Source organism: Medicago sativa, chromosome 7 (genome assembly GCF_051527215.1).
Source record: "Medicago sativa cultivar Bolivia chromosome 7, Bolivia_mono, whole genome shotgun sequence".
In the NCBI taxonomy this organism is placed as follows: Eukaryota; Viridiplantae; Streptophyta; class Magnoliopsida; order Fabales; family Fabaceae; genus Medicago; species Medicago sativa.
Genome location: NC_140755.1, coordinates 101,288,513 through 101,301,809, shown reverse-complemented (window position 1 = coordinate 101,301,809; position 13,297 = coordinate 101,288,513). Strand labels below are relative to the sequence as shown.

Here is a 13,297-nt window from a genome sequence, read left to right as displayed (position 1 = left end):
GCTGTCTGCAGAGTTTTCTTGAACCAGAGGTATTTGCTGGATCTGGGCACTTTCAAAATTAATCAAAGTATTATCTAACACTGTCTGGTTCCAATCTTTTGTTTCAGTTTGTATTAGATCTTTAACAAGCCGAATAGTGTTGTTATCTCTGTTTTGAGTGAAAGGTCTGTAACCATTTTGGTAAGGCAACCAGTTGTCTTCCCATATGTTGATGCTCCTGCCATCCCCTATCTTCCAACATCCCCCCTTTTTAATAATCCATATAGAATGATGGATACTGTTCCACACAAAGCTGGAATTGTATCCTTTTTCAGATTGAAGGATATCAGTCTGAGGGTAGTATTTGGTTTTGAGACACTGGCCTAGAAATGAGTTAGGATCCTTGTGAAGTCTCCAAACCTGCTTGGCAAGTAGAGCTTGATTGAAGCTATGCATGGATCTAAAGCCTTGACCTCCATTGTATTTAGACTTGAAGAGCTGATCCTTCTTTCTCCAGTGGATTTTTCTCTTATCTTCATTTCCTCCCCACCAAAACCTACATATAGCTTGTTCTATTCTGTCACAAATGCCTTTAGGAATCAGAAACATACTCATAACATAGGTAGGAAGGGCTTGAATAACAGCCCTTATAAGCACTCCCCTTCCAGAGAATGATAAGTTCTTTTCCTTCCATCCTTTAAGTTTGCCTCTGACTTTGTCCATTATGAAATTGAAAATATGATTCTTTGCCCTGCCTATATGAGTTGTTAGGCCTAAATATTTTGTGATGTTGTCAGTAATTTGAATGGGCATGTTTGCTTGAAATTCAGTCCTGATACTTTAATGGACATTTGGGCTGAACATCATTTCAGATTTGTTGAGATTGATTTTTTGTCCAGAGACTCTTTGGTATTCAGCCAGAATTTCCATTAAATTTTGAGCTTCACTTTTGTTAGCCCTACAAAAAATCATGCTATCATCAGCAAAGAATAAATGGGAAATAATAGGAGCATTTCTGGCTATGATGATACCATGTAGTTTGTCCTGCTCATGGTACTTAGTGATAAGACCAGATAAAACTTCAGCACAAATGATGAATAGATAAGGAGACAAGGGGTCTCCTTGTCTAATTCCCCTTTTAGGTTTGAACATAGTAGAGGGGGATCCATTAATAAGAATAGAGAAAGAAACACTTCTGACACATAACATTATAGTGTTAACCATTTTAATAGGGAACCCCATGGTTAAAAGGGTAGTTTCCAGGAAATCCCATTCCACTCTATCATACGCTTTTTCCATATCAAGCTTAATTACAACAACACCAGACTTTTTATTTTTATGATTTTTCAAATAATGAAAAGCTTCATAGGCTAGAATGGTGTTATCAGAAATAAGCCTGTTTGGTAAAAAGGCACTCTGCTGAGGGCTAATGATAGAGGGTAGGACCTTTTTAATTCTATTTGCTATTGTCTTTGTAACAATCTTGAGAATCACATTACATAGAGCAATAGGCCTGAGATCAGATGGTAAAGAGGGTTTTTTGACTTTAGGAATGAGACAGAGGAAAGTGTGATTGATATTACCAGGATCTCCATTATTGTTAAGGATATTAAGGGCATACTCAGTAATCTCAGGACCAATTTCTGCCCAATAGGTTTGATAGAATAGAGCTGGAAGTCCATCTGGGCCAGGGGCCGCACAACTTTTCATCTGTTTAATAGTCTCAGAAACCTCTGAAGCAGTGAAGTCTTTTTGGAGGTGCTCATACATATCAGGCTTGATTCTGTTCCTAACAACTTCAATAGTATTATGCATGTTATTAGGGTTAGAAGAAGCAAAAATGTTAGTGAAATAATCTATAAAGGTACTATTAATATGATCAATGTCACTCCAAACTTTCCCATCAGTATCTTGAATACTATTGATAGTATTTTTCTTCTTTCTCTGGGTAGCTTTTATGTGGAAGTATCTGGAGTTTTTATCTCCTGCTTGCAGCCAATGAGATTTAGCTCTCTGAGCCCACCAAAGATCCTCCTCTTTCATAGTGTCATCTAGCAGATTCTCCTTTTCTTTTATTAAATTAAGGGTAGCTTTATCAGGGATAGCCTTCTTAAGGTCTTGGAGATCCTGTTGGATTTTTTTGATTTTTCTAGGGACCTCTCCAAATTTCTCATTTCCCCAAATATGAAGATGGTTAAGAGTCTCCTTGAGTTTGTCAGTAAGCTCTCCTTTGCTGTAAGTTCAGGTAGTTTTGACAATTTGAGAACTGTCTTCATGCTGCAACCATAATTGTTCAAATTTAGGAATATGATTCTTCTTTCTCATCCTGCATTCAGTGTTAGCCCAAAAATCTAAAAGCAGAGGATTATGGTCAGATGCATATCTAAGAAGATGGTTATTATAGTGATTTTGATAATTGGAAATCCAGCTACTGGAGGCAAGGAATCTATCAAGTCTTTCCTGAATGTGATGGTTATCAGCCTGGTTATTAGCCCAGGTGAAGTGGTCACCAATATAACCAATATCATTAAGATTGCAAGTGTGTATAGTGTTGTAAAACATATAAGAGAGCCTAAGATCAATAGGATTCCCACCAGATTTTTCTTTTTCATTTAGAATCATGTTAAAGTCTCCAAAGATGAGCCAATTATCATGTTTATGACTATTCTTAATATTCTTAATGAGATCACAAGATTTTTGCTTTTCATTGTGAATTGAAAAGCCATAGAAACCAGTAGCATACCATTCAAAGTGAGTAATAGGACAGACAATATAACAATCAATGTATCTAGCATTATTATTATGAACATTCAGATTGACATCATTGTTCCATAGCATTACAAGACCACCAGACTTTTTACCTTTGATATTGTTGCAATTTACAAGAAAGTAATTAGGCAAAATATCAAGACACAGTTTAGAGTTTAAGTTCATATCTGACTCACAGAGCTTAGTCTCACTAAGAAACACCATATCTGGTTTGTGGGCTTTAAGGAGCTGCCTAAGAGCTCTACCTGCAGAGGGTTTGCCCAGCCCTCTGCAGTTCCAAGCTAAGATTTTCATAATGCCTGGCCAGCCTTGTTCTCAAGGCTTGCCAATCTGATCTCTTGTGAGTCTGTATGTTGGATCTGACTTGTTTGAATCTCTGGAAGGGACTTTCTCTTTAAATGGTTCTGAGTTTGCTTGGTTTGAAGCTTCCTTCCCTGCATAGAAGATGAGCCAGTTGGTGTTTCCTCTTTTTTCCCCTGATTGGCTTGGTCCCTTCTAATTCTTAGATCTGCCATCATGTCCATCATAGCCTTAGGAATTGGACTATACATCTTGCCACTAACAGACTTCATTGGGTTACTATGAAATTGATGTTCCTTTTTTTCATGCACACGTTTGCCATAGATATTGGATCTAAGCCAAGGACCCCTAGGGTTCACTGCACCTTCTGGTAGTTTCTTAGAGTCATCCTGACAATTGTCAAAGCTGTGACCTATCAATCCACATTGGAAACAGAATAATGGCAAATTCTCATATCTAAAGTCCACCCAATTGATATCATCATTGATATTACCAATATACATTCCTGCTAGAATTGGGTTAGTGATATTGAACTGGACTTTGACTTTGATGATCTTAGCATTATTGGGGTACTCATAGATGGCTGATTCTTCCACTTGTCCAATCTGAGCACCCAATTGATATCCCATAGCTACTGTCTTACAATGTAGAGGTAAGCCCCAAACTTGTATCCAAAGAGGGGCATGCATGAAATCCAGTTCTTGTATGTTAGTGTTCCTGTTCCATAAGTGCAGCTTTAGCCAGACATTTCTAATTATCCATGGTTCACCCTTAAGAATCCTGTTAATGTCAGATTCTTTTTCAAAGGACAGTTGGTACAGATTATTCTCAAGTTCTGTGATCTTGAATCCAGAAGGATTGCACCATATTCCCATCAGAGAGCTATAAAGAACTTGCTTTAAGATCTGTTTAGTTGTGAGGAGTTTACCTATTATGCTGTTTGTACATTGCTTGATGCCTTCCCCTAGAACTTCTTCATCATACATAAAGAAAGGTCCTTCAACACTTATTGGACTATCCTCATGTTCTTGATTGTTGCTTTCCTGATTGTATCTTTGAAAATCCTTTGCAGGTGGAGTATAGAATCCTTGATTGTTGGCTTGTCCTCCATGAGATGTTGAACCAGGTTCTTGATTGCTTCCAAAGGTAAAGCAAGGAATATCAATTCTCTGGATTTTTTGTGGTCTTTGGATGTTGTTGTTTCTAGACTCAATTTGATCAGGACTTGGGACAGTGCTAATTTCTTTTCCTTTGTTGTTTTCCATATTAACAGATTCAGAGTAGAGAAATTAGAGAAGGTTGAATTGAATAGAAACCAGGAAGGTTTCTGAAGGGTCAGAGAAGAAAGGGTTGATGAAACCTGAATAGGAAATCAAGAACCCAGGTTGGTTACTCCTAAACAAGAAAATTGCAGAGAAACACCCCAGATGGTATTTGGATCAAAGAGTCTGTTAAATTGAATCGTAGTGACTCAGAGAGACAGAGAAAGAAGGAATTTAAGATCAAGAAAAATGAGCAATCTTGAGACAAAAACAAGAAAATCACAATCTGGGAACCAATTCAGGAATAAACGATTTAAACCGAACAAGGATCCATAGAAGGTTGAGATGAAAACAAAGAATGAAATTCAGGGGTTAAGATCCTAGATACCAGGTGGATGAACGTCAATTCTGAGTTTAAACCCAGAAGAGATAACAAAGCAACAGAGCAGAAAGAGAACAAAGAACGCGCACAAAGTGCAAACAACGGATACCAACTATCCAGAATCTGTCTAACAACAAGATTAAGGAAGGATAACAAAGTAGAAGGCAGGAAAGAGAAGGGAGAAAGGGATTCTTGAAGGAGAAACGATAAGGGTTTGTGTTTGATAAGGAGCGATTAGAAAATAGGAGCGATTACGGTCTTACTCAACAATGTTACTTCCACCATTTGTCAATCTAGAATATTTTGGAATACAATCTGAAATATTTGGGTAGGCAATCTAATATATTTTAGTGCTTGATCTGAAATATATTTTGGTACATTATATAATATATTTTTGTACTAAATATAATATATTTTGGTACTCAATTGAGATATTTTTGTACTAGATCTAATATGTGAATTACTTAATCACAAAGTAATGTATTACTTGTACCCAAAGTTTCTCACTTATTAGTTGTGAATTTTTTTCTATAAATAGAGAGCTCACACAGTGCATTCTACACACGAAAGAGTTTCATTGAGTTGTCGGGAACTCTTTCTCTCTTCTCCCTTTCTTGACTTGTGTTGACGAGTCTTTCTTCTCTTCATCTCCTTTTTTCTGTCCCTTCGGAATTAAGAGTGTTTATAAGACCATAGTCCCTTTTCGGTTTAATGTCCCTTCGGAATTAAGAATGGTCTTAAGTTCATAGTCCCTTCGATATTTTTATGTCCTTCGGAATAAATCATAATTTAAGATCATAGTCCCTTTTTCGGTAAAATGTCCCTTCAAAATTATGAATGATCTTAAATATATTCTTCTTTGATTCTTGAAGAAGTTAGACGTTGGAATGGTGTAAAACCATATTCGAGTGATCATAGTATCATAGTTGGAGAAGTTAATAATTAGAATGGTGGTAACACCATATTTGAGTGGTCTCAGCACCATAATAGAGTGGTAACAATACCATATTAAAGTGGTTTCAGTATTAAAGAGTGGTCTTAGTACCATATTTGAGGGTGTAATTCTCGAACGGTTTTCTACAGTGCAGTAGTTAACCGCACAGTTGTAGTTGGGCTTGTTTTATCCTGTAGGCGGCGTGGTTGATAGTCTGCTTTGCACAATTTTGGGCAGTGCCACGAAACGTCTTAAAGAGAGCGACCTGGTCGTGACTCAACCTAGTAACAACTTCGGTAGAAAATAGAATTTGGAAAACCAAAATACAACAGTTTGGGAATCCAAAAACAACAGATTCCTATTATTCGGTAGCCATATTTAAATGAAGAATGTTAGTTTGGAATTCTATTATTTTTTTTAAAGAAGTTTGGAGTTTTATTCTTTTTTTTTTGTGGTGTCTGGATCTGAACCCCAGACTTTGCATATACTATGCATTGTCCTTACCAATTGAGCTAAGCTCACGGGAACATTCTAAAAAAAAACGCATTCTAACTTCCTATAGGTGGGGAAAAAAGCACGTCTGGATCCGAACCCCAGACTTTGCATATACTATGCATTGTCCTTACCAGCTCACGGGAACATTCTAAAAAAAAACGCATTCTAACTTCCTATAGGTAACAAAAATTCCCTATGTAACAAAATTTAGTGTGTATGTTTTTTTTTTTTACTTTTATACGTATATTAAGGTAAAAAAAAATACACACTAAATTTTGTTATGAATAACATTTTCATAATTTGATATATACATAAATAAATAAATTATAATAAAACTTAATTAAAAACCCAAAATAATTTTGCGCATTGATTTTGTACATGACTATTCATTACTTGTGCTGCTACAGCAGTGTCCAAGTCACGGCAAGTTTTTCATTTATCTCAAAACCAGTACAAATTTTTTACATTCAAGAAGTTTAGTTTTTGTAACTTCCGTGGAATCACCATATGAGCATTGTTGTATGTGAGTTTTAACGCTAAACCAAACACATGATAAGAGTGTTAAAACTTGTGATCGCACATCGTTTCCAATGTGCTTTGGTTGTAAGAAATGACAACCCTACCGTAGTTTCAAACAAATGTTAGATACATATTTGGTTTCACTGTAAAAGTCAATAGACGAGTCGTGAATATAAGCTATAAAAAGTAGCAAACATAACATAAATAGGAACAATTTCAATTGACTATTGAGGTTAACAGTTCAACTAGGCACATTCGTTGTATGTTTTGGCCAAAATTTAAGATAATAGGGCAACATTTTACTTTTAACTTTCCTTTTATACATTTTTAACAGTGTTAGTTTCCTGTTTTAGTAAAAGCAAAAGAAGGCCACGTAACCCTTTTTGAGCCTAGAAACTTGACTACGACAAGATGGTGTAGCTGAAAGAGATTTGATAGAGATCGTTATGGAAGATATTTATATTTTTTATGAGTCATATATAAGCTAATACAATAAATACAAAATTATATTGAAGTGAGCTGGTATATATTGTTTACTTGTAATTATTATAAGATCCAAATAAAGAAAATTAGAAACAATTATGTCTTTGTTTCCTTCTCCGTAGGCCATAGATAAATAGGAAGAAAATAGTAGAAACCAGACAAAAATAAAGTCTTCATAAATGGATTCTCATAATCCTTTTACATCTTTTCTTTCTCGAATTCTCAGCTCACCTTGTCGACATACATTCCTGTTCCTCAACTCAGCACAACTGTTACTCTCTCAGATTCACCTTCTCTAAGGTCTCTTAATTGCTTATCCATTCATTATTTTTCTTCTTTTCAAAATACAAATATAAGAAAATGGTATTTTTCCTATTTTTATTTGGAGTTTGTAACAAACATGTTTTCTTTTTAACTTTTTTTGTTCTTTAGATGTATGTGTTTTGTTCTGACTTTGATGAATTTAAGAGGAATTGAACTGTTTTTTCTTCTTTCATCATTATGTTAGTTTGTGTAGAATTAAAGTCAATTATGTCACTTTTTTTGAAAGATAAGAAAAATGTTATTTAACATATGTGAATTATATGATTTTTAATTTTCAACAATAAGGTTCTCTTTTTCATGATACTGAATCATAGGAGAAAACAAAGCAGAAATAAATCAATATTTTATTTATTTTATATTCCAATTCAGAAACAAATACACCGTTTCATTTTGTGTGGTGGAATGGAATCCTCTTATGGAACTTAATATATACTATTAAGAAAGCTTAAACTGTTAATTTTTTTCTATCAAGTTGATTTAAACAATTAGTGCTTTATTGCATAGCATAACACAGTAGTTCAGTAATGGCCACGCTTAGCTAGCTACTGTTTTTTTCACCAGCCTTTTCCGATTTCTTTATCCATATTCAGTTTGATCCATTTGCATATAGTATATTCAATTTTAATATTCATTCCTCGACACAGTGAATTCCTGAAATTCTCCTCAGTTTTCAATTTTTCATGGTCACAATTTAATTTTTAAGATTTATAATTATTAAATTCTGAGATTCTGAGTCTTGTGAGTCAGAAATTGTCATCATGTTAAGTCACGGCATTCTCAACTTGCTTAACATGTCATAATTATTTCATAAGAAAGACACGAATAAAAATTATTAATATGGTTCCTTTCTATGTGCTATTGAAGAATTTCTTACCTGCTCCTTTTTCTTCTATATAAGTTTGTACTAACCTTAATCTATTTTCAATATGCACAGATTAAGACTATATAACATAGCACATTAAGAGGAAAGTATATCACAAAATTGAGGATTTGATGGGGCATTTATCCTCTATGTTCAATGGTTTGGCAAGATCATTTTCACTAAAGAAAGGAAGAAATTCTGTGAGATGTGAAAGGAGAGAAGCTGTTGAAGCAATGGCAAAAGAAGCTAAGAAAAATGACTTGATTTTGTGTAGCTCTGGCACTATTAATGTTGATGGTTCAAACAACTTTGCCTCAGTTTTCTCCAAAAGAGGTCAGAAAGGAACCAATCAAGACTGTTGCATGGTGTGGGAGGTATGCACAAAAATTAAATACTATAATCAAAAAGCTTTTTTTGTTATTGTTTTAAGAGCTTGTTTTGAATTCGGGGGTTTTGACAAAATCAAGGTGACACCGTGAGTTTGTTTAACCTTCAAAGTGTAGCTTTTGTCAAAATCAAAACCGTGATTTTGTCAGACCCAACGTGTATACAAACATGTACTCGTTACATTTTTGGTCCTATATATTTATAATCAACCCATTTTATTTGTCTTTGATATAAAATTCAATTCTGGTGGTTAATCATCTGCATCATTCTGGTCCTATCTATTGACGATTAAATTATAGGAATTTGGATGCCAAGAGGACATGATATTCTGCGGTATATTTGATGGACATGGGCCATGGGGTCACTTTGTAGCCAAAAGAGTAAGAGAGTCAATGCCAAGGTCTTTGCTATGCAATTGGCAAGAGACACTTGCTACACAATCTTCATCACTTGACGATCATGTAAAGGATATTGATCATGTTAAGATAGCTGCAGACAACAAGCAACGAAGATTCAATATATGGAAGCACTCTTTCTTGAAGACTTGTGCTTCCATTGATCAAGAACTTGAGCATTGTCGAAAGTTTGACTCGTTTTACAGTGGAACAACTGCCCTCTCAATTGTTAGACAGGTAAATACATAGAAACAACTTTCGAGAATCCGTAGGGAGAAATTCATTAAAAACAAAGTGCCGTATATATACTAGTTAGCAGATATTTAAATAACAATATAGTTGCGATGTTAGGGTTTTTTATGTCTTTGAAATAAGTGCTGGGATAACAATGGCATCTGTCCTATTTGATGGAATTGGATTACATGCAGTCACACATTTATGTTTTTAACAATCTCAATCATTGATTTTGTTCATACGACTCATATGATAAGACCTACATTTACCAAACTTGTAACATGAACAAATTGACGACATGGAATCCAGATCGGTATTTGATCACGATTTTCTATAATATGAAAATTCGCGACATGACAATGATTATAAATAGACCAACCAATATATCAGTGAAGTTCTTGCTTTGAAACTTTGTCTTAGTTAATTTATTTTATAATGGTTTGCAGGGGGAAACGGTTTTCATAGCAAATGTTGGCGACTCTCGTGCAGTACTGGCTACAACATCAGACGATGATGGAAGTTTGGTAGCAGTACAACTAACAGTTGATTTCAAGCCAAATTTACCTCGTTAGTACTTCTATTTATTCATTCTTTTTCATTTATAATCATATAAATTGGCTTCTCACTATATTATAATTGCATAATTGCAGAAGAGGAAGAGAGAATAATTCAGTGTCAAGGGCGTGTGTTCTGTTTAAATGATGAACCAGGAGTGCATAGGGTCTGGTTACCAGATGTAGAGTCTCCAGGACTTGCCATGTCAAGGGCTTTTGGAGATTATTGTATTAAAGATTATGGTCTTATTTCAGTACCTGAAGTAACTCAGAGGAATATAAGTAGTAAAGACCAGTTTGTTGTGCTTGCCACTGATGGGGTAAGTATCTTGTCCTATAAACTAGTTACTATGATTGAAATTGATTACCACATCTTACTAGTTAAATTTTTTAGTCACAAAACAAATCTTACTAGTTACATTTAATCTCTTGTAGAAATGAAACTCTGGTATTCCAAAATTGACAACAATAAACTCTCACACACAGGAAGTTAAAATTGAGATTAAATATGTTGGTTTAGTTAAAAACAATGTTGCAAAAACTAAATTAGTGAGACATTTAGATTATGATTGGATTAGTTATGATTGAACCAGATAACAAATAAATAGATAAATCATAGAAATATCATTAAAAAAAGTAAAAGAATAAACAAACAAATAAATAAATAATCACCGGTCATATTACAATTTGGCAGTTGACTGGTTCCTAATCCAACTGATTGAACCAAACTAAAAACATAATTAACTCTTAAATTTATTGCTGAAATGTGGAGTTACATTAAGTACTTGTGGTTTGTTTTGTGATGCAGGTTTGGGATGTGATCTCCAATCAAGAAGCAGTAGACATTGTATCTTCAACACCAGACAAAGCAAAATCAGCTAAACGTTTGGTGGAATGTGCAGTACATGCATGGAAACGCAAGAGAAGGGGTATTGCCATTGATGATATTTCTGCTATTTGTCTCTTTTTGCACCCTCCCATTTCCCCTGAGCAAGATAGCCCAATTGAAACTGTTAAATAGACTATCGTGTAAGCCCAACTTCATGATGTTGGGTTCATATGACCTTTGGTCCAGTTAGGGTAGAATGATAAAAGCAATTGCAATTTCTTTTTATTTCGTTATTATTACATCACTCATCCTATTTTCATTTTTTTTTCTTTGTTCAAATATTATTTCTTTGGAATTCTATGGGGCCGGAGTCTAAAAACAAAATGAACTACAACAAAATTATACGGAAAAAAAAAAATTATAAGGGTTAAGGAGATGGAAGTTTAGGGAAGAAAATTAATTAGTTCTTTTATTCGCTGAGTTGAGAGATACTTTTAAAAAAAAAAGATAAAATATATTAACAAAATCTAATCACAACACGAGACGCACTATGAATAAACAATCATGTAGAATTTACAAGATAGAAATAACGCATCAAAACAATTAAACGGCGCCTACTGGGGATGGAAATGGGGCCCTAATGGATAGGGTATTGTAGTGCCCGTCTCCATACCCTGCATTTATAAAAAAAAAAAAATACTCGTGCCCAAACTCATACTCTTGCAAGCAACAACTTTACTGCATGTGCTCATGTCCTATGGGCATCTAAGTGCTTGTACCTACACCCATTATCTGCATTTTAACAATGAAAAGACAATAAAACAACAAAAAAAAGTAACAATTAATAAATAATTTAGAGATGATTCAACAATTTGTATTTGGAACCATATGTCTCCATAGTTGACTAACTATAAAAATAAGACAACAGTAAAAAAGAGATACGCAAAAGAAGAATAGATGTCGATCAGTAGCTTGTGCGAAAGAAGGAGCAACAACGATCGTCTAGGTTTAGGTTTAACTAATTGTAAAAAAAATAAAAATAGAATTAATTAACTTTAATGGTGTATAAATTTTAATTATATATAATATTATATATGTGCGGACTAGGGGCAGGTTGGACATTAGAGTGTTCTTATCCACATCCATACCCATTCAAATTTGTGGATAATAATCTGCCCTCAAGTCTGAACCCATAAATGTGGGTATTTACCTTGTCCACTTTGATATTTTTGTGGGTGCCCAACGAGTTTAGATCCAAGTGTCATTCCTAATGTCTACATCAAAATCGTGATTAAAAGTCGATGAACATCAATGCCTATATATTGAAGAGGTTTAGCACTCCAACGATAGAAATCAAAAGAAAAATGTCTATCATTGGAAAAACTAAAAACTAAATTAGAAATACCTATTTATTGATTTTAATCGAAAACCTAAAAAATGTCTAATGTTTTTTTTTCCCTCAAGTAGTCTAGTGATTAGAAATTCACCCTTAAGGTGAATAAGTGAAGTGTCTGTGATTCGAACCGCATGCCCTGCATATATTATGCAATATCGCTACCAGTGTTGCTAATCCAACGAAAAGGGTTTCCCGAAATCTCTCACGAAGCGGTTAAATACGAGTCAATATGGCAAAATGGTTGGAATAATTTAATTACGGAATTCATGGAAATCATGAGGTGATGGTGTTTTTTTTTTCCTTCAAATATTCTAGAAGTTAGAGATTCACCTTTTAAAGGGGTTGTGATGTTATGTAACCAAAATACTCTATTCGTGATAATTCGTGAAATATCTATAGTCATGCTATAGATAATTCACCTTTTTCTATGATAATATTTTTCAATTTACATTTAAATAAATGTCTATAGTCATACCATACAAGTATATTTTTGGTGCCTCTAAAAAATTAGGGTGCTAGATGGTCGCCAATCCTGCATATGATATATTTATTTACAATTAAACCAAGTCTTATCCCATTAAGTGGGGTCGGCCTATAATATTTTGTGGACTGAAGATTCAATTTAAGTTATTTGCAAATTTTTCACGATTCAATTTAATCTACGACAAAAATAAAATAAAATTAGTCCTTACCGTTTTAGACGAAGGACAAATTAGTCTTAACTCATAGAACAAATAGACTAATATGTTTTCAATATGAAAATGTCAATGACTGGTTTGAATTTTATTTTTGAGGGTTTAAATTGTATCGCCGAAAAATTATGCAGGACCAAATTGGATCTTTACCTGTGAAAATAAAAACACTTCATAATACAAAATGAGATGAGTGTTTGACACGGTTAATGGATTGAATGTGTCACAATCAAGCTGTTGATCTTTAAAAAAAATCGTTGTTGTTGATATTTATAGCCAAACGAAAAGTAGTATACTTCTGTTTATTAAATTTGGACCACAAAAACCCGTAGTTTTTTTTTTTTTGGCTTAATTACATAATTGGTCCCTTAAATAATTATGGAATTTCAATTTGGTCCCCTTAATAATTTTCGCCCCATTGTGGTCCTTTAAGTTACCTCCGTTAGCCATATAAATCCATTCCGTTAAACTGTATGATAAAAACGTTAACATTCATCACTA

At 34.1% G+C, this 13,297-nt stretch overlaps 2 protein-coding genes across 3 annotated transcripts; one reads left to right on the top strand and one right to left on the bottom strand.

Annotated features, from left to right (window-relative positions):
• Positions 1-819: 819 nt before the first annotated feature.
• On the bottom strand, positions 820-3,042 carry LOC146911324 (uncharacterized). Its single transcript, XM_085729510.1, has 2 exons — positions 2,264-3,042; positions 820-2,212 (listed from the first exon to the last, which is right to left on the bottom strand). Exons 1-2 carry the CDS (start codon positions 3,040-3,042, stop codon positions 820-822), a joined length of 2,172 nt encoding a protein of 723 aa, XP_085585636.1.
• Positions 3,043-7,272: 4,230 nt separating this feature from the next.
• Positions 7,273-11,027, top strand: LOC146911323 (Protein phosphatase 2C family protein). Of its 2 annotated transcripts, none has more exons than XM_085723929.1 (6): positions 7,273-7,423; positions 8,382-8,683; positions 8,996-9,328; positions 9,772-9,892; positions 9,976-10,199; positions 10,688-11,027. In XM_085723929.1, exons 2-6 carry the CDS (start codon positions 8,441-8,443, stop codon positions 10,898-10,900), a joined length of 1,134 nt encoding a protein of 377 aa, XP_085580055.1. In that variant the 5' UTR covers positions 7,273-7,423; positions 8,382-8,440; the 3' UTR covers positions 10,901-11,027. The 2 variants fall into 2 exon arrangements, with proteins under 2 accessions (XP_085580055.1, XP_085580056.1); XM_085723930.1 differs by having other exon boundaries at positions 7,273-7,486.
• Positions 11,028-13,297: the final 2,270 nt, after the last annotated feature.

What these genes read in the sequence shown, in the direction of transcription:
- LOC146911324 (XM_085729510.1), bottom strand. Translation starts at nt 3,042, where the DNA reads ATGAAAATCTTAGCTTGGAACTGCAGAGGGCTGGGCAAACCCTCTGCA. An exon ending in CCTAAATTTGAACAATTATG is followed by an intron (nt 2,213 to 2,263) that starts GTTGCAGCATGA and finishes CTGAACTTACAG; the next exon opens with CAAAGGAGAGCTTACTGACA.
- LOC146911323 (XM_085723929.1), top strand. Translation starts at nt 8,441, where the DNA reads ATGGGGCATTTATCCTCTATGTTCAATGGTTTGGCAAGATCATTTTCA. An exon ending in ACTGTTGCATGGTGTGGGAG is followed by an intron (nt 8,684 to 8,995) that starts GTATGCACAAAA and finishes ATTAAATTATAG; the next exon opens with GAATTTGGATGCCAAGAGGA. An exon ending in CCCTCTCAATTGTTAGACAG is followed by an intron (nt 9,329 to 9,771) that starts GTAAATACATAG and finishes AATGGTTTGCAG; the next exon opens with GGGGAAACGGTTTTCATAGC.